At 38.1% G+C, this 19125-nt stretch overlaps 3 protein-coding genes across 3 annotated transcripts; all 3 read left to right on the forward strand.

Annotated features, from left to right (window-relative positions):
- The first annotated feature begins 486 nt into the window (after nucleotides 1–486).
- On the forward strand, nucleotides 487–10002 carry pdha1a (pyruvate dehydrogenase E1 subunit alpha 1a). Its single transcript, XM_056398061.1, has 11 exons — nucleotides 487–631; nucleotides 1672–1740; nucleotides 1839–2012; nucleotides 2286–2412; nucleotides 2568–2659; nucleotides 4548–4640; nucleotides 5353–5508; nucleotides 6312–6383; nucleotides 6471–6538; nucleotides 7227–7335; nucleotides 8134–10002. The coding sequence occupies exons 1-11, from the start codon at nucleotides 584–586 to the stop codon at nucleotides 8296–8298; spliced, it is 1173 nt and encodes a 390-aa protein (XP_056254036.1). The 5' UTR covers nucleotides 487–583; the 3' UTR covers nucleotides 8299–10002.
- Nucleotides 10003–11247: 1245 nt separating this feature from the next.
- On the forward strand, nucleotides 11248–15124 carry prdx4 (peroxiredoxin 4). The gene is made up of 7 exons (XM_056398062.1): nucleotides 11248–11564; nucleotides 13105–13222; nucleotides 13333–13449; nucleotides 13715–13837; nucleotides 14087–14217; nucleotides 14423–14457; nucleotides 15000–15124. The coding sequence occupies exons 1-7, from the start codon at nucleotides 11345–11347 to the stop codon at nucleotides 15048–15050; spliced, it is 795 nt and encodes a 264-aa protein (XP_056254037.1). The 5' UTR covers nucleotides 11248–11344; the 3' UTR covers nucleotides 15051–15124.
- A 1593-nt stretch (nucleotides 15125–16717) lies between these two features.
- LOC130182877 (diamine acetyltransferase 1-like) lies at nucleotides 16718–18396 on the forward strand. Its single transcript, XM_056398065.1, has 6 exons — nucleotides 16718–17033; nucleotides 17191–17242; nucleotides 17371–17451; nucleotides 17548–17649; nucleotides 17783–17823; nucleotides 17930–18396. The coding sequence occupies exons 1-6, from the start codon at nucleotides 16968–16970 to the stop codon at nucleotides 18095–18097; spliced, it is 510 nt and encodes a 169-aa protein (XP_056254040.1). The 5' UTR covers nucleotides 16718–16967; the 3' UTR covers nucleotides 18098–18396.
- Nucleotides 18397–19125: the final 729 nt, after the last annotated feature.

A 19125-nucleotide genomic window follows, 5' to 3' on the forward strand; every position in this document is an offset into this window, starting at 1 on the left:
TAAGCCCGCCCAGATACACAGGCCATTAACACATTACCGGTAGATGGAGGAGGATTCCTCTCTGCACACAGCTCAACCAGGAACACAGCAAATTTAGCCTGCGATTTAGAGGCAGTGACATTCAGCAGGACAACACCAGCACACAGAATCAATGCATAAAGGCTACTGCTGCTAATTTGTGCCCCCTGATAAGTGTGTCCTAAATTTGGTTCATTTATTACACAAAAGGTTTACCATAAATAGTTTGAAGAAGAAAAAAAACTACAAGCACATTATTAATAATAATAATACTAATTATATATAATAACAATAATAATAATAATAATAACAAATGGCCTATAACATAAACCCCTATTATTTGTGTATTTTTTTTAATTTATCAATATTAATTTAATCTAATTTAGAAGCGAGTTTTTCCATCACACATGTTGTCCCATTAGACCAGCGAAGAAGAGGGGGCAGCAGCGGGTTTTCCTGCTGTTATTGACGACAGAGAAGAAGAAGAAGAAGCAGAGCGGAGCCGGAAGGACAGAGCTTGACAGAAGGACGGAGCTGTGCCGTGCTGGGAGCTAGTTCAGAAAAGATGCTGACCAACATCTCTAATGTGCTGAGAGCTTGCGCTCAGAGGAATGTAAGTACACAAAGTTTAAACTGTGGACTGTCAAAGCCAAAAACTACATTACTGTCTCTCTCTCTAAAACCTCCAGTGTTCACCCTAAACAAAACAGTCATCGCTGTTCTGACCTTGTGAGGCCGAATGATAGCTTGTTTGGCTAACACAGCGAACACTGCACAAAAATCTTTATGACAGCTTTGGTCAGTAACGGCCCCAGTACCTTTACATTTTCCTTAATTTTACGTAGTTTAAATCTTTGCTTCGCATTATGGAGTCAGGGGAGAAAACGGACAGCAGTAGTAACGTATGTGAACACCAGGCAGAGCTCATTCCGTGAAGGGGTGGAAAAATAGCACAACCTTAAAAAAAAAAAAAAAAAAAAAAAAAGGGGTTGTTTTTATGGCTGTTTATGCTACTGGTTGCCCAATCTGGTTAGTCTTGATTTATTTTTGAATTAAATTGAACTAATAGGATTTATCACAATGCTGAATGAGAGCTGGAGATGTGGTCTGTCTATTGTGCTGCACTTAAGAAAAAAAAACTTTGTTTAATTTACAGTGCTATTATTTCACATACTTCGTATTGTTGTTTTTTTGAGCTAAGGTAATGTGCTGTTAGATAACAGTGAAATACAGTAAGTTGTCGAACTTGGACTGGAGTTGCATATGCATAGTTATATTTCATTATTTATTTCTTTTTACCAACATATTTGCATTTGATCTGTCAGAAGCAGTGTTTACTTATGCTCTGCTGGTTACCCAAACACATCTTAGGTGTGGGTATCAAACCTTAATACCCTTGTTGTATCATCCAAATGAGTACTGAGAATCAAAAACTGTCAGGTACCGAAAGCTGCCATCAGATGTCTGTGTGTCTGCGTCTATGTCAGACTTATAATTTTGTATACTTATTGTCTGACCAAATAGTTCCTGATTTGTATTTTTTTGTATTTTTTAAAGTGGATACTGAAACTAACTAACTTAAATTTCAAACCTTAGCAGATATGAAAGCTTTTTTAATCATAATTTTTCAAATCATCTTCTCTCCCATGTCAGGGGGCTGCAGTGGTCATGTCAGCAAGGACATATGCTGACTTCACTACCCAGGCTACCTTTGAAGTAAAGGTAAGCTTCAACCACTAAGTTGTATTTGGTACTCAACTGGTTAATGCACATGGCAGTTTGTGTTGTGAGCCCTTGGGTTTTTTTCCCCTTCTCTCTAGAAATGTGATGTCCACAAGCTGGATGAGGCCCCGGCCACTCAGGTGGTTATGACTCGTGATGAGGGCCTGCAGTACTACCGCACCATGCAGACAATGAGGCGTATGGAGCTGAAAGCAGATCAGCTGTATAAGCAGAAGATCATCAGAGGATTTTGCCACTTGTATGATGGCCAGGTTGAGTGAACTATAATTTTCTCTAATCCATACAATGAAAAAATATGAAGAGTTTCATCCCAAGGTTAGAGTAATTATTTATGTTTGCCACCATGAGATGTGAACAGTCCAGCAATTTTATTAAATGGTTGTGTTGAAAAACAGATGCACACAGATGAACAGTATTTAAAAAAAGAAGATGCAGAAATGATTTTGAATTTTATTACATCTCACGTATATCCACATATGTATGTCCACAGACCACATGACAAACTGTTTGTTTTCTCCTCGTAGGAAGCTTGTGCAGTTGGTATTGAAGCATCAATTAATTTGACAGACCACCTGATCACTGCGTACCGCGCCCACGGCTACACCTACACCAGAGGAGGGACTGTGAAGGAGATCATGGCTGAGCTCACAGGTGAGTCTACAATGCTGAGACGTAATCTGAGACACTTTCAGCTACCAGACATTTTTGAGCTCCAATCATGTTTGAGTTTAACATATGAATTGTTCTCCTGTTTTCATTTCACCTCAGCTTTCTTGCCCCCATGTGTTTTTGTTTTTAATATACAGGCAGAAGAGGAGGTATTGCAAAGGGCAAAGGAGGCTCTATGCACATGTACTGTAAACATTTCTACGGAGGAAATGGAATTGTTGGAGCTCAGGTAAATCACCAAAGTCTACTAGCAGGGTGTTTGACTGCTCCTTTATTTTGTGTTTCTCGTCCCTTGTTGTCACTCACCTGAGGCTTCAGCTACCTTGTTGAGCTGTTTTAGAAAGGAGAGATAATTAGATTGAAAACCACTGACTCACACGGGACTTTAGTGTAAACCTAAATCTACACGTGCTACCAGTATGTTGTCAGTTTGATGTAGCTGTGATAAGTAATTGTGAACACATAAACAACTAGAAGGACACTCGGAGGGCGCAGACCTCCGCCAAGGCCAGTGTCAAACAAAATACACCAGACCTCATAATAAATTATCTGGATCTGACCCCAAATTGAATGGGTTCTTCCCTGGTACATGCCACATCCCTCCACCGAGTTTGGTGCAAATCAGTTCTGTACTTTTTAATCTTAATCCTACTGACAAATAAACAGACGGGGGTGAAAACATAACCTCTTTGATGGAGGTAATAAGTGTGTCTTGTTTGATAGTGTTTACTGATATTGTGTAAATATAGTGTAACTAAAGTCATGTGGCATGACTGGTCCCATGGGTGCTTCAGTTTTGCCAGAAGAACAAAATACTCAGCTTCCAGAAAGTCTTGATGTGTTTTCCAATGCCATAAATTGCCACGGAGCTCGAGGCACCACCCAGACTAATGACATTACATAATGTCAAACAAATTTAAAAAGGGAGTTCCACGAACTGAGGCATGAGAGGACGGAGAAACAATTATTTTGAGAGTTAGCAAACTTGGCTGGACCAACCTTAACAAGGCTTCCACAAAATAAATTGATTAATATTAAATTTACAAAAAGAGAATCAGGAGCCAAACTTCTTTTCCTTGCTTAGCATCAACCTGTAATAAGAACTCACTTACAGGAGCTAGCTCAAAGTTCAGTTCACACAGATTAAAATGAACTAGTTGACTTTCATAGTTCACAATTTTGAAATAGTTTGCATTCATATCTTCCCTTTTTTTCTCTCTCTTTTTTAGTAATGAGCTGCTCTGAGCTATTGTTTTTCAGACCCTCCTCCTACCCATCCATCCCCAGCCTTAAATCACTGCCACTTCACTAACAGAATGCATTGCTTTATACTACTAAAGAGTCACAGACAGAGATTACTTATAAAAGTTAAGAAAAACTAATGTGAGCATATATTTTAAGTATATATACTGTGAGTCTGACCTAGGTGAAGGGAGTCTGTGACTGTTGGCTCATGGTCTTACCCTTTCTTAATGATTTCACTCGCAGATATTTATACATATATATATATATATATATATATATATATACTGGTGCAGCTGAAGCCATTTCATATCGAACATTTGAAGGACTTTTATACTGTCTCCTGGGTCTGAAAAAACAAGTCTGAACGTCAGCCACATACCGACCGGCATGAATCCTTTGGTGCCACTGTGAAGTAGTTTTTCTTCTTTTGATGTTCTTTGGCAGTTAGAAAACAGCTTTTTGGTGGATTACTGCCACCTTCTGATGCATGCTCACGTTCATTAGTTGCAAACGGAAATGTTCAGTTCACATTTGACCAAAAAATGAGCGTTTTCAATGAACAGTGCTCATTTAACACATTCATGCACAACACTGGTAATGAGTGTCACATACAGTCAAGTCACATAAAAGATCGAATTGACTGTACAAAAAGTGTGATTTTATTTACACCAAATATATCCAGTCAGGTTATTATTATTATTATTTTATGTATTTCATGTTTTAATGTCTATGGAAGGATTAAAACCTTTCTACTGATGAACTCGCTGAAAACCGTGTTGGATGTAGCGGCTCCTTGTAACATTGTTTAAACAAATACTTTATATTTTAAGGTGAATATAATGTAACCCCAGACATATCTTGATTCTCCTCAGGTTCCCCTTGGTGCTGGCGTGGCACTGGCCTGCAAATTTCAGGGCAACAACGAGCTCTGTGTCTGTCTCTATGGTGACGGTGCTGCCAACCAGGTATGGCACAGGAATCTCAGCGGTTTTAGTCTAGTTTTGTTTGATTACTTTTGGGATCAATAGCAGCTTTACTCAAAAGTTGGGGATAGTCTTTCTCCAAAGATCAAGGTTTAATCCTACTTTTGTACTTCAGTGACATGCATTCATTATCTTCCAACCTGCTTATCTTGTTCACGGTTTCAGGGAGTTAAACCCCATACATTACCACATTAACTGTGGATTTGAACCTGGCCACTTTGCTAATCCGTCATTAACAATTGCATGTTTTAAAAAGTGCGAAACATGTCTTGTGGGAGCTCTGTGTGTGCTTGTAAACATGAAGACATTGTGCTAACTATGTATTTAACTAATAAATACACTGAACGTTACAAATTCAGAACCATAGCAGATCAGCTATGTAGTGCTGGTTAACTTTAGTTTGTTTCTCTACTTTTGAATCAGAGCTGCTAATGATCTTATAGACGACCTGTAACTGAGCTAACCCCGGCTGCTTGTTACAACAAACTTCATGTCCCTGTTTTGAATTTGAAGGTGTGTAAGGAGGGAAAATGGTACAAGTCTCCAGAAAACTAAACCAAGATAGAATAAGACACTTTATAATTTGTTTATATAATCAGACTTTAAAATAAAACCTACTTTGTGATTTACATCTAATGTGAAATATGAACTCTTTATTCCACATTTAAAAAAACATCCTTTGTGTACTTCACAGGGTCAGATCTTTGAAACGTACAACATGGCAGCACTTTGGAAGTTGCCCGTCATCTTCATCTGTGAGAACAACAGGTATGGCATGGGCACATCCGTGGAGAGAGCTGCAGCCAGCACAGACTACTTCAAGAGAGGAGACTTCATTCCTGGTCTGAGGGTACTGTCCTTACTCATGTCTCTGAACCTTTTTCTCCACTGATCAAACTGACCACACAGAATAGTTCATGTTAATCATGTATTATGGCACAGCTAAGTTTTAATGTATTATTAATTAAAACGATAGATAGAAGATATTCATGGTGATAACATCATAACATTATGTTGGAAAGAAGTGTTTGCCAAATGAATGTACTGTAATATAATGGATATACTTAGGTATAGGTATGTTATAGTATGTTCCATGTACAGTCACTTCAGAAAGTATTCAGACTTGCACACTTTCATTGTCCTGTAGATTTCATTTTAAATGGATACAATTGACAGTTTTCCTATCAATCTAAAATCAATAACCCATTTTGACAAAGTAAAACATTTTTGCAAATTTATTAAAATTCAAAAACTGAAACCTCTCATTTACAAAAGTATTCAATTTCTTATTTTTAATAAAGCTGCAAAAATGTTTTGCAAATGTTTTCACTCTGTCATTATAGGTTATTGATTCTAGACTTGGCAAGAATGGCAATTTTATCCTTTTTAAAACCTACAACACAATAAAGTGCGAAAAATTAAGGTGTCTGAATACTCTCTGAAGCCACTGTACAATACAGTGCCCTTTATATGCAATAGTAAACCTGTTACTACCCCAAGTAGACGTGAAACTTAAATAACAATAAGAAAAATTTAAGTAGTGTTGTCCTTTTCCTGTCCATATGATCAGTTTAGTATAAACGACTGTGATGTGTTTCCAGAAAGGGGAACATAGTAATTCAATGAAATTTGGGATATTGTTCTTTTGTTCAGGTGGATGGGATGGATATCCTGTGTGTCCGGGAAGCAACCAGGTTTGCTGCTGATCACTGCCGGTCTGGAAAGGCGAGTGAAAAATATTGAATCATATTAAGTTGGAAATGTGATTTTCATGTTCTCAGCTAAATTATTTTTGAACTTACTTCCCACCAGGGTCCCATTCTCATGGAGCTTCAGACATACCGCTATCATGGACACAGTATGAGCGATCCTGGTGTCAGGTAAATGATCACAGCTCCTGACCTTTTGTAAACTTTAATTTTTTTACAATTTAAATTTTTGCTGTAACTGACTGCCATTAACTGACTTTCTTGATTATCTTTAAAGCACTTTTTATCTGGATGTGTAGTGCTGTACTGGACTTTAGAAAATGAACAATATTAATTTGACCTACAAATGTTATCCTCACTGTGCTGCTGCCCCTTGCTTCTGCCAATGTCCCACAGTAGTCTTCATGTATTCTCCTTCCCGCTGTAGTAGCCTTGCAATGCCCTGACCACAGCCTGGGGACAGACTGAACACAGGCACTAATACTGGTATTGGCTATAGCAGACTAGCTCAAATTGATACTGGAGGAATTTCTCAAAGTTGTGATGAGAAAAATAAACACACCATAAATCACAGCTTTATGTTACCGAAGTTACTTCAGTGTTGTCTATTGATAAACAGAAAAAGTCAGATCTCTTCGGCAGTGTTAGGGGGGATTATCACGGTTTTTGCACAATCAAATCAATTATCTTAATATTAATGGTGGTCTTTAAAAGTGATGTAATGCTGAAAATCAAGATTTTCAAATACTTAGATTACAACACTTGAATTTGGTGTCAGCTCTAAAAAAAAAAAAAAAAAAAAAAGATACTGTATTAGTGCATCCCTACAACATCCCTGCACCAATCTCTCCCCTCTCAGCTACCGCACACGTGAGGAGATCCAGGAGGTCCGCAGTAAGAGTGACCCCATCTCCCTGCTGAAGGATCGCATGCTCAGCAACAACATGGCCAGCGTGGAGGAACTAAAGGTAGGGAACACTTGAAGTTTCTGAAATGAAAAAAAATTGGTCAAACCTTGTCGAGGAATCCAGATAAAAACATTAGCAACAATACATAAGTGTAAAACATGCATGTAATCCATCTAGAAAAACAGTGGCAACACAATATATCGAAATAAATTCTTTTTATAAAAATATAAAATTCTGTTTTATTGTCAGTTTTTGAGACAGGAGTGTGAATATTATGTAAGAAAATGAGCTGCATAATTTAGGTATGCAAATTTAAATTTGTGTCCTTGAAAAGCTACACAAATAATATTATTTCTTAACTGGTTGTTGATTAAATTACTTGCTGATAAAATGCCATAGTAACATTTATGACCACAACATATAGTCATAAATGTTAAGATAATTGGTAGCCATTTAAAATGGTTCATGAGGGTTGGATCACTAGTTTGGGAATATATCAAGTTTGTGACAGTTTTGCATTTTCAACTTGGAGCTGGTTTCTGCTGCAGTCTTCCTTTGAGATGCAAACCTGCAATGCATTGTTTAAACACAAGAGAGTGCTGATCTCACTCGATTTAGCTTGTCCCATCTCCCCTCACCTGAACTCACCACTGCACAAACACTGTAGAGGTCAAGTTGGCCTGACGCAAACACAGAGGACAGGATTGTACAGGATTGTACAGTTTTTTTTAATTGTTTTAGTTCTTATTTAAATAAGAAAATGTAAGATGTTACTTTTGTAACACACATTTGTCTGCTATATACCCTATATGCCCTGTATTACTGTAATTCTCTGCCTTGCCTGTGTTGTGTCTATAGGAGATCGATGTAGAGGTGAGGAAGGAAATTGAAGATGCTGCTCAGTTTGCCACCACAGATCCTGAACCCCCTCTGGAAGAACTGTGCAACCACATCTTTTCCAACAATCCACCGCTGGAGGTGCGCGGCACGAACCCATGGGCCAAGCTGAAGTCTGTTAGCTAAAGTTTTTTTCATCCCTTCTTGATAATATTAAATACATTGACCGCCCCTAAAACTCACATATACGCACACATCATTTAATGTTCCATAAACCAGTGCCTCAGACCCAGAGTTTAAAGCATCAGCAAGTAATTACATTTCAAAGCTGTTTCTCTTAACAGCTGGGGCCATATTCACAAAGATGTTCTGAGAATCAAACTAACAAAGATTGGCAAGGGCACTAAATGGTTAACACCTTCAGTCCATCTTTGACGTTGGTGGATTAGTTAAAGTCTTCATCTCATGTATGAAGTGCATGCATCAAAAGTTATAAATGGATTTTAGAGGAAGAAAATATTTAAGCTACTATGTTTAAAGCATAGTCGGGGTCTCCTAAGAATAAGCACTTAAACAATTTTTTACCTCAGAAGGTTTTGTAAATCTGTTCCCAAGTGAAAACATTTAGCAGATTCTAAATGTGCTTGTTTGATGCATATCTCAGGTCATTTTTGAGGTGTAATTAAACAAATGTTCATCCGTCACTGCTCATCTCAAGAAGAGACTGCCTGTAAAAATGGCTTTGTACTCTTTATACTAAAGTGTACATGATAAATAATTCAATTTGAGTTCATAAATTCTTGTCTGTTTATTTTTATTTAACCCCTTGTTACAAAGAAACCATAAAAGGCAGCAGGGTAAAGACCGTCACTATCAATGCTCTTGATATGTCTCCGAATGTTTTTCTTTCTATATACTGTAAGAGAGGGTTAAGAATACCAAGGGAAAAGTTCAGAATATTTCAGTTTATCTTGCCAAACCAAACACGTGCCTGGCAGATCTCATGTTGTTTAGAAGTTGAACGTGTCATCTCATGTTGTCACACTCCAAGCTGAACAGGTGATTCTATGCATCTAGAAGTCAGATGTGTGAAGACGGATGTTCACAGAGTGTGTTTACATTCATATGGTTCTGTTGCAGATACTCAGGTGACTTTTTGAGTTTCATGACACAAAACGGTAACAGCTCATTTACTTATATTCAGAAAAGCTCTTATTCAATTTCTGATGTACATATGGAGGAAGATGTATTACCATCAATACCCACACTCAAAGTGACCACAATCTAAACCAATGGTGAATGTAAACATTGTGACTTCTAGTCTGTGTGCATTCATCAGCCAAGCTTCACTATTCCAATTTTCCAAGTCTAGGAGAGATGTTGGGTTAAGTATTGTTGGTTCAGCTACTCGTGTATCTGTAGCGTTATGTGCCACTCACTCAGAAGGTGTTGTGTGGTATTTTAACACATCAGCAGTGGCATATTATTGGCTCAAATGTGCAGGGATACATGGACATTTTGAATTTTAGTCTGTTTTTTGTAAGTTCTTGAACACGTGATGACAAAAGTGACACCTCAGGCAGCAAAATACAAACAACCTGCATATCAGCCTGTGCTGCGAGCAGCAAGCTACCATGTTAGTTTTTACTTATTATTATTCATAAACTTTGTATCAGTCTGTGTGGCCCTTTAAAGGGTACCAGAGTGTAAATTAAATAATAAAACAGACTAAAACTTCAAATGTCAATACCTCTCTTAATACAAATGAAAATGCCTACAGTGTGAGTATTTGTTGTAAACTGTTACATTGAGGGAAGCAGATGGGAAATACTCCATGGAAACATTGGTTTTATGTGTAAGCCGCTGTAATAAAAAGACTGTAAGGTACTGTATCTGCGTACTTGTCTTTGTTTATACAAAGCTGTTGGGTAAATTCACAAAGTACTTTGATGAATAGTGGTCAGTGCTCGTTACAGTTCAGGAAACTAATTGGTTTATAGATGTGGACGTGGTTAACAACTTTGTTCCTTCTCATTTTCTTGGTGGCACTCTTGCCCTTTTTTTTGGATCTCTGTACATCTGCTTTTCCTGTTTTATTTTCCATGGCTGCTGATCCCAGTAAAGGTTCTTCTGGCCAGCGTTGTTTTGCAAGTCCGTTTGAGTCTGATGTGATTCAATATGTGAGGTGGATCGGATTTAAGTGCACATCTCTGATCAGACCGACATTATTGTTCTTAATACAAATTAGAATTACAGCAACATGGTCAGGATTTTTGACTGCCATAGGGAAGAAAGTAGGCAACCAAGGAAATTCATTCAAAGAGCCATGCTGCTGCTGTAGTAGTAGCAACCCTGCAGAAATACAGGTGAACTGGCACAGTTCATCCTGGAGCACTCATAGTGACTTACAAGACTGAAATGTTAGTGACAGCAAAGTAACTGATCTTGACTTATGACCATTTCTGAACAATGTGTTGTGCAACAAACCTGGTAACTCCATTTGGTGGATGACTTTCCACAGTAGAGATGATGTCTTTATGTTTGTATTTCAGGCCCTGCAGTTTTGAAAAGACCACAGAGCAGTGGCCCAGGGCTGCTGGCTATTAAATGCTATCATACAGCAGTTCAAGGTTGAATACATTTCGATTTCTCATAGGCATATACTTTATTCTTAACATTACCCTGAGGAGAATAATATATAGCTCAATAGCACTACAAACTACAAACAAATGATCATAAAGTTGAATCAGCACCTCTCTAAAACAATTACTGTGACAGAAAAAGGGGATGACGTTTACTTTATCTTCAAGAAGTGAAGATATTCACATATAATTATGGTAAAATTGCAAAAGAAATAAAAAGCCATAGTGAACATTTGCATGAGCAAAGAGAAATACTGTCTTAAAAGAAGAAATTATGCAGAGTTATGGCGGGAGCAGATATGGCAGGGGATTGTCTTTATGTATCTACCTATTTATTTTATTTATCATGATACTTGTTCACTGCCGGAGCTTGTTTAATGGACAGAATGTGGAGCAGTAAAATGAAGTGTGCATCAGGAGCTAATTAACTCCAGGAGATGGCAGTAATGCAGAAATATAAGGACGCCAGCTGCTGCAAAACTTGACTGAAGGAGAAGAAGAAGAAGAGAGGAAGAAGGCTCCTCAAATCCTGACCAAAGGCTGAAACGCATTGCCAGTCGGTGGCTACGTGCTCTCGGAGGGACGACACAATGGAGTTTCTTTGCCACACTTCACTAAAGCAGCAGCAGCTTCTCTGTTCACTCTGCACCGCTCTCCTCCTCCTCCTCACCACCACAGTCACATCTGCAGACGAAGGCGCCAGTGCGAGAAACTCCCAGTGTCACAACTACGCGGGAGGACACGTCTATCCTGGAGAGGCTTTCCGCGTTCCTGTGTCTGACCATTCCCTGCACCTCAGCAAAGCCAAGAGTGAGTTCCCCTCCTCATTTCACCCAGAGGTGGCCGATTAGCGTTTGCATCTTCAAAGTGCGCAGTGGTTATCCTTTGCCTCTTCTTGTTGACAGCTGCTGCAGCCTCATGCTGCCCCTGCTGCCAGGACAATAGAAACAAACTGACTGGATCTGTCTGCAGCTGCTCTTAAACTCTTTACTGGTCGTGTCCCATATAGTTGAATTCATATGTGACAGTTTTAAGTGGTTAGTGTCACTTACACTTTAGGCCTGTACTTTAAATCAGATGGTTTTTTATAGGACACGTCATTCTGTGAAATTCATGGGATTGTGTCCCCCCCTCCTGCACACACGACGGTGCATGGCACAGCACCAACACTGGTTCATACAGACACCAGGGGGTCGGACAAAATGACAGAAAAACTTAGAAACTATCAGAGGCATACATCAAACTCACCCGGGCATGTATGAGGCCATGTAATATGCAGTGTTGTAAGCAAATGTAAGTGTTTGAGTCAGTCATTATACTCCTGGCCTCTGTTCCTCTTCACTCACACAGTTTTTCTCTGTTTGTCATGTGTCGTCATGAGGTTTGAGACTTTACCCCATGTCTGAGCACCTCAGTCTGCAGAGACAAACACTGCAGAAATATTTAATGCTTACAATGTGAGAAGAAGTTATTATGATACATAAGGTCAGATCTAGGAACAGGGGTCACACAAATTGAAATATTTAGTAGTATTTAGTATTTATTTATCACAGCTACAGTTGCACTAGAGCTGCAACTAAAAATGATTTTCATTAGCAATTATTCTGCCAAATATTTTTACAATTACTTGATTATTCGTTTTGTTTATAAAACATTGTAAAATAATGAAAAATAAATGTTATCATTTCCCACAGCCCAAGGTGACCAACAAACCCATAAGCTACTCAATTTAATTCAATTTACTATCATGTGACAAGTAAGAAAAGCATCAAATCTTCATATTTGAGAAGATGGAAACAGCAAGTGTTTGGCTTTTAAAAAAAAAAAAAAAAAAAAGAAGAAGAAAAAAAAGACGATTGAAATAATCAATCAATCAATCATGTTTAAGTAAAAATTCCACACATTCTTGAAACATCCTGAAAAGTGTATTTATTGCTAATCTTTATTTTATGTTATTACAAATTAAATGTCTGGGTTTTTGTACTGTTGGTCCGACAAAACAAGCAAGTTAAGAAAAGAAGGCCATTTTTCAGTGTGGTGCTCTGACATTTTATAGACAGAATGCTTAATTGATTAATCAAAAAAGTTATTGATGTATTAAACATCAACCAAAATAATCATCAGTTGCTGCCCTCGATATACACGTAACAGAATTATGACCTCAAAACGTATATTTGAGCAAAATCAATGCTGTGCTCTTTTCCCTGAATATTTGTGCTGAAATACATGTGACATTTAATCATTTGCATTATAGCAAAACGCATGTCATGTATGTTTTCAATTTACAGTTACAGTAAAAAAAAAAAATCTGGTTTTATCAGTCAAATATATACTTTTCTTCCTACGTCAGTTTCAAAGCCTTCGCCACACTGGGAAGGAACAGCTGTGATCAACGGTGAATTCAAGGAGCTGAAGCTGTCGGACTACAAAGGCAAATACCTCGTCTTCTTCTTCTATCCCCTGGACTTGTGAGTAACATCTAATGCACACGTCACAAAAATCACTTCATTTATGTTGGATTGCTGCACGGGGTGCAGACTTTGTTCCTATGTTAATGCATTTGCTGTTTCTTCTGCAGCACATTTGTCTGCCCTACTGAGATCATCGCATTCAGCGATCGTGTTCATGAGTTCCACGCCATCAATACAGAGGTGGTCGCCTGCTCAGTGGACTCCCAGTTCACCCACCTGGCCTGGTAAGATACAGTAGCTGTCACCTTTATACCTACAGGCTGTCAGGCTTTCAAAACCTAATAATAACAGACACTGACTGAAGTGGAATAATGATCCAAGTACATTGGAATTTCAGTAGATTGATTTAACTGGCTTGGGTGGTGTTATATTTTATTTCTGAAGGGAAGGGATGTTTTCTTTTCTTTTTTTTTTCTTTTTTTTGTGTCTTGTTTTTGGTTTGATTATTTTGTGTTCAAGAGCTCTACTCTAAGTCTTCCTTTTTAATAGGATCAATACGCCCAGGAAGCAGGGTGGACTTGGAGAAATGAAAATCCCTCTGTTGTCTGACCTCACTCATCAGATTTCAAAAGACTATGGAGTCTACCTGGAGGACCAGGGACACACACTGAGGTACAGGTTCACATTTACATTCATGGCTATTATCAATGTTAACACTTATGCCACTCTGAGGTGCACAATGCACAATAAGTTATAGGAGAAACTATAGTTTGGGTGGGATCAATGTGTCTTGTGAATTAATTTGTTTCATGACTTTTTACAGTAAGTCAGAAGTCAGCATTTTAAAAACCATGTATAAGTCCGTAGTGAACAACTAACATTAAATCAGGCTTGAATCTCACTTGTGTGTGTCTATCTCAGGGGTCTCTTCATCATCGACGGCAAAGGCATCCTGAGGCAGATCACCATGAACGATCTCCCAGTAGGAAGATCTGTGGATGAGACTCTGCGGCTGGTCCAGGCCTTCCAGTACACTGACAAGCACGGAGAAGGTACAAGAAGCTCATTAAAACAAATTCACTTATGAAATGTTTTATTTTTTGCATAGTTAGTTTCTATTTAAACATCTGAAATGAATTGACTTTTTTCTTTTTTATGGCTATAATCTAGTAATGCAGCAGCACCTGAAAACTAATAGCCAGTTTTCAGTGGATTCTGTTGTTTAAGTGCTGACTGGAATTATGTCATTTTTCACAGTGTGTCCAGCAGGATGGAAACCAGGCAGCGACACGGTGAGTATCACTGAGATTGATTTGGATACATTTGGTTACAATATTGTCTTACATTGGATAGAAGATCTCATATAGGGTACCATGTATTTGCAAATCAGTCTGTCTCTGTCCAGCTAGTGCAATGACAAATTCTGTGTCTGTCTAAGAGACAAACTGTCTCAGTCTGTTAAAACATAAGCCTTCAGATACAGACAGATAGAAGTTAAGACGAATGGACTGTGAGCGTTGCCTAACTATGTAGAGGAAAGGTCTCAGAACAAGCTGCAGAAGGAAGCTACCTCTGGTGTTTTGCAAAAACACATTTATGGTCAATTTGACCCAAACTGGTGAGCAGGGACATTCACTGAGGATTTTTCATTGTGAAGTGGGAAACTAAGCAATAACTGTGAAACACACAATAACAGACTAGTTTTTCTTCAGGGATCTACATTAATCACAACCTGTTTTATGGTGTTTTTTAGTATATTTCTATTGTCTAGTGTGATTCTTATTATCATAAGAAATACTTACCGTGCACTAATTTCATTTATTCTTTCCCACAGATCATTCCCGATCCTTCAGGCAAGCTGAAGTATTTTGATAAACTCAACTGATCTGCCTTTTTGTTTTCCCAGTCTTTGAAATCCACCACTTACTGAAAGTACAAATAAAATGTGTTTTCATAAAATGCTGGTCTGGCTAGTATTTAAGATCCACTTGATAGTTTTAGCTCAGTCCAAACCTTTTTTATTTCTGTAGCGCTGAAGGTTTCAATGCCTGCATCACACAGGGAATGAACAGCTGTGAATTGATGTGAATTCACCCAGTGGCTGCCAGATGCTTACTAGCAACAGCTGATTACAAAGTAGGAAAGAAATATAAGTATCATCAGAAGTGCCACAATATTAGCTGTACTGGTCACAGTGTTCGTTTTGAATTTGCTAAAATGTAAATGTAAGGTTAACACAGTAATGCATGCCTTGCCTTGGAAACTAGCCCCAGGCTCTGCATGTCATGCACGGTCAGGCATGACTTTTCCTTGAGCATCCACTCAAAGGATTAAATAAGCTTGCGCTGGAGGTAGTCTGAGAACAAACTGCAAATTCTGAGTAAAGGGTGTCTATTTAACTGTAGCATCACTCCGTTGGAGTCGGAGCTGGTTAACAACACATCGCTGCTTGGTCCGAAATAATGAAAGGTAGAGAAAAATTAAGGTGCAGTAATAACCGCTGGGAAATGTGTCAAACAACATGCTGATGCTGAGGTTTTGCAGGTGGAAACATCGGGTGAAAGTGTAGCTGAGAAATACCTGAGAGATTCTGTGGAGACAACAGTACTGTGTGGTATTTTCTGCAACTCAAATAGTTGTTAAAGTTAAATGAAAGTGCTGGACTGTGTATGAATTCTGCATGTTCAGTACAGGTGCACTGCTTTTAGACCAGTCTGCAAACAGGGAACCAGCTTTCTAGAAAAGAATATAATAAATATTCACTGTCTAGATTAGCCCATGCAACAGGCCCTTGCAACTGCAACTGAAATGCAGGCAAGCTCGTCTTATTTGTGAGGGAGGTTTGTACAAGTGGAAGGAATTCTTGTTGAGCAAGTCAACCAAATGCAATTACATAAAGCCTGTTTAAAGAACACAATGAAAACTAGGCCCTAACTCTATTCTGTGTGACCAAAAGATATACTGACATCTGAGCACACACACAACAGTCAAGGGTCAGTATGTTTATGACAGTCAACAGATCACAGAATATCACATACAAGGTTACTTGGAGCATTGAGACAAAGTCTGAAAAGATTTGACTAAAAGATCCATCACAAAAAAAGATAATATCACAGCCTTGACTGTAAGATACTGCATCTATCACCTTCTCCGATTCATTTTCCTTTTTATTCCAGGTACTTACCATGAACAATATATCATTTAAATGGGGCCGTCAGCAGACCAATTAAGATTTTGTGTGTGTGTGTGTGTGTGTGTGTGTGTGTGTGTGTGTGTGTGTGTGTGTGTGTGTGTTTGCAGAGCATATATATATATGCATATAATGCATATAAGCATATATGTTATATGACACCGCTGAAGAGCAGTTGGTTTAGATGTAAATGTTGAATTTCATTTTCACGTGTGGGTTATTCTTTACCCAGATCTACAGACATTAAGTGCAGCGGTCAGGTTTTTTTTCCAGGTCTGGTTAATATTTACCTTTTAAACAACATTCAAATGAAGTACAGTCTTCGACACAAAGATAAGGAGTCAACAGAAAAGAAAAAGAAACAGGATGTAAGGTGCTGTTTGTCCATATATGGATTAATGGTAAGGGTGTCCTCCTCTAGGAATACATAAAAGAGAAGCAGCTGAAGCTGCTGTATCATTCTGTGCAACGCAGCCCATGCCATTCTGTATATGCTGGTTTTCTATTCATTGTCGGGGGATGAACTCCTGAGGAGCGGATGAAGAAACAAATTTTGCTTTTATTCACATTCAGAGGACTAGTAAGCAAAGGGAAAAAGGGTAAAAGGAGAAAATGGCCAATTTTATATTACGGACAGCTGAACCCAGGGATGTGTCCGACATCCTGCGACTCATAAAGGTAAGTCAAATGTCAAAAGTCTAATCTTTTCTTTAACAAACAATAAGACATTGTGCCCATTTGACAGCAAATCTATTTTTTCTATTGTGCTATTTATAATTGCAGTTCCATTTAAAAGCAAAATTTAATGGTTTTCTTGTTTCTTTTTGCTATTTAGGAACTTGCTAAATTTGAAGAGATGGAGGAGAAAGTCAGGCTGACAGAGAAAGGTGGTTCAGTTTAATCTACATTATGTTTAACTATAAGCATACATTTTATATATGTATTTTCTTGGAATTTGAAAACAAAAATGTTTTCAGTCTTCATGCATTCTTAAAAAGTAACGTCCCACTTACAGATCTACTTGAAGACGGCTTTGGGGATCATCCATTCTACCACTGCTTGGTCGCGGAAGTCCCAAAGGAGCAGAGTTCAGATGGTAAAAACATGTCTCTAACACAAAGCGCCTCACAATTTGACAGTCACATTTTTCTTCCCTTTCCTTCAAGTTCAACTCCTGGTGTTTTGCCCCTAGGGTACACTGTGATTGCTTTTGCCATGTACTACTTCACATATGACCCATGGATTGGAAAGCTCCTGTACTTGGAAGACTTCTATGTCATGCAGGAGTTTCGAGGTAAGGTTGTTGACATGTGGCGTTATATGATGGTGGTAAAGGTTAATAAGTTACAGCTAAAAGGTTTTGCAACATTGAGGGGCGTTTCATATAAACTAAGTTCACTCTGTACATTTGATCTTGCACCCACCAGGTCTCGGCATTGGTTCACAAATCCTGAAGGTTTTGAGCGAGGTACACTTATAGCTTCTTTGTTGACAGATTCAACTTAATTTCAACTGTATTCAATTCTACATTTGTCCTCTTGCTTTTTGTTTTATTTATTTTTTCCTTCCCATAGACGGCCGTGAAGACTCGGTGTAGCAGTATGCACTTCATCGTAGCAGAAAACAACACAAAGTCAATTGAGTTCTACAAGCGAAGAGGAGCAGCTGACCTCTCCTCCGAGGAGGGCTGGCGTCTTTTTGAGATTGAAAAAGAGGATCTGGTGAAAATGACTGCCAAATAAAGTTTACTGTTAATTGACTTGTACTGTATGTTGGTGATGGCAAGAATCCTGCTGTGAGTGATTTGGCACAGTCTGAAATACATTTAACAATCAGCTGTTACCTTTGATAATAAACTGCTTTTGCTCATCTCAGTTAATCTAAAATTTAAAGCTCTGCTGATTAGTGAATGAACATTGAACTTTGGTAATGCTCTACTATACTGCTGGCAGATATTGCTTCATTTGAATTTTTCACAGTACTGTAAATGTAAAATTCTCAAAAGATTTGAGAAAAGTTACAAAATAAATAAATAAACACGTGTGTTAGTAATTCCTAACTTATTTATCATTACGCAACCCCTCCATTTCATCTTGTGACTCTCAGGTTGCAGACCACAGGGAGAACTATTTGCAGAGGGTGTTGTTTTGTTTTGCAGTTTTATTGCCATTACATCAAATGCATTTTGAAACAACTCTTGAATTAAAGATTGAATCTTGGGTTGTAGTAATACAAATACCATGTCGCAAGACAATGTAAATCCTCATGTGCCACTATCTTAGAATCAGTGGTGGAAGTTTTCAGATTTTTTAATTAAGCAGCAAGACCAAAACGTAAAAATGCTCTATTACAATTCATTTACTGAAAATATTGCTTGAGTCAATGTAAAGAGGTTGTGTCACCAAATTTACGTAGCAGAATGGTCCCTGTCAGTGTTGCGTATTATAATACTGGATTATAATTATTGATGCATTGCCATGGAAGTAACATTTAAACAGAAGCTAATTTGAACATTTTTACATACTATTAGTTTAATTTAAAACATAAGCTATATTGTGAGTTATAATCACTTTGTATACATACATGAATTTGTCAGGTGAACGTGATTATGTAAAAGTACAGTAAGCTCCTCTGAAATATGGCATGGAAAATAAAGTACATCAAATTTGTGCTTGAGTAAAAGTATTTTGCTTAAAATTGTAAATGTAGATTTTTTTTTTTACTTCCTACTTCTGCATCAAAAGTTTTAATAATCTTGTTGTGAACCTTA

Source organism: Seriola aureovittata, chromosome 15 (genome assembly GCF_021018895.1).
Source record: "Seriola aureovittata isolate HTS-2021-v1 ecotype China chromosome 15, ASM2101889v1, whole genome shotgun sequence".
NCBI lineage: Eukaryota > Metazoa > Chordata > Actinopteri > Carangiformes > Carangidae > Seriola > Seriola aureovittata.

Excerpts from the sequence above, each read along its gene's own strand:
- pdha1a (XM_056398061.1), top strand. The coding sequence starts at position 584 with ATGCTGACCAACATCTCTAATGTGCTGAGAGCTTGCGCTCAGAGGAAT. Across the intron at positions 6,384-6,470 it reads ATCACTGCCGGTCTGGAAAG|GGTCCCATTCTCATGGAGCT; the intron begins GCGAGTGAAAAA and ends ACTTCCCACCAG. Across the intron at positions 6,539-7,226 it reads ATGAGCGATCCTGGTGTCAG|CTACCGCACACGTGAGGAGA; the intron begins GTAAATGATCAC and ends CTCCCCTCTCAG.
- LOC130182877 (XM_056398065.1), top strand. The coding sequence starts at position 16,968 with ATGGCCAATTTTATATTACGGACAGCTGAACCCAGGGATGTGTCCGAC. Across the intron at positions 17,650-17,782 it reads TGTCATGCAGGAGTTTCGAG|GTCTCGGCATTGGTTCACAA; the intron begins GTAAGGTTGTTG and ends TGCACCCACCAG. Across the intron at positions 17,824-17,929 it reads TCCTGAAGGTTTTGAGCGAG|ACGGCCGTGAAGACTCGGTG; the intron begins GTACACTTATAG and ends TCCTTCCCATAG.
- prdx4 (XM_056398062.1), top strand. The coding sequence starts at position 11,345 with ATGGAGTTTCTTTGCCACACTTCACTAAAGCAGCAGCAGCTTCTCTGT. Across the intron at positions 13,223-13,332 it reads TTCTTCTATCCCCTGGACTT|CACATTTGTCTGCCCTACTG; the intron begins GTGAGTAACATC and ends TTTCTTCTGCAG. Across the intron at positions 13,838-14,086 it reads GACCAGGGACACACACTGAG|GGGTCTCTTCATCATCGACG; the intron begins GTACAGGTTCAC and ends TGTCTATCTCAG.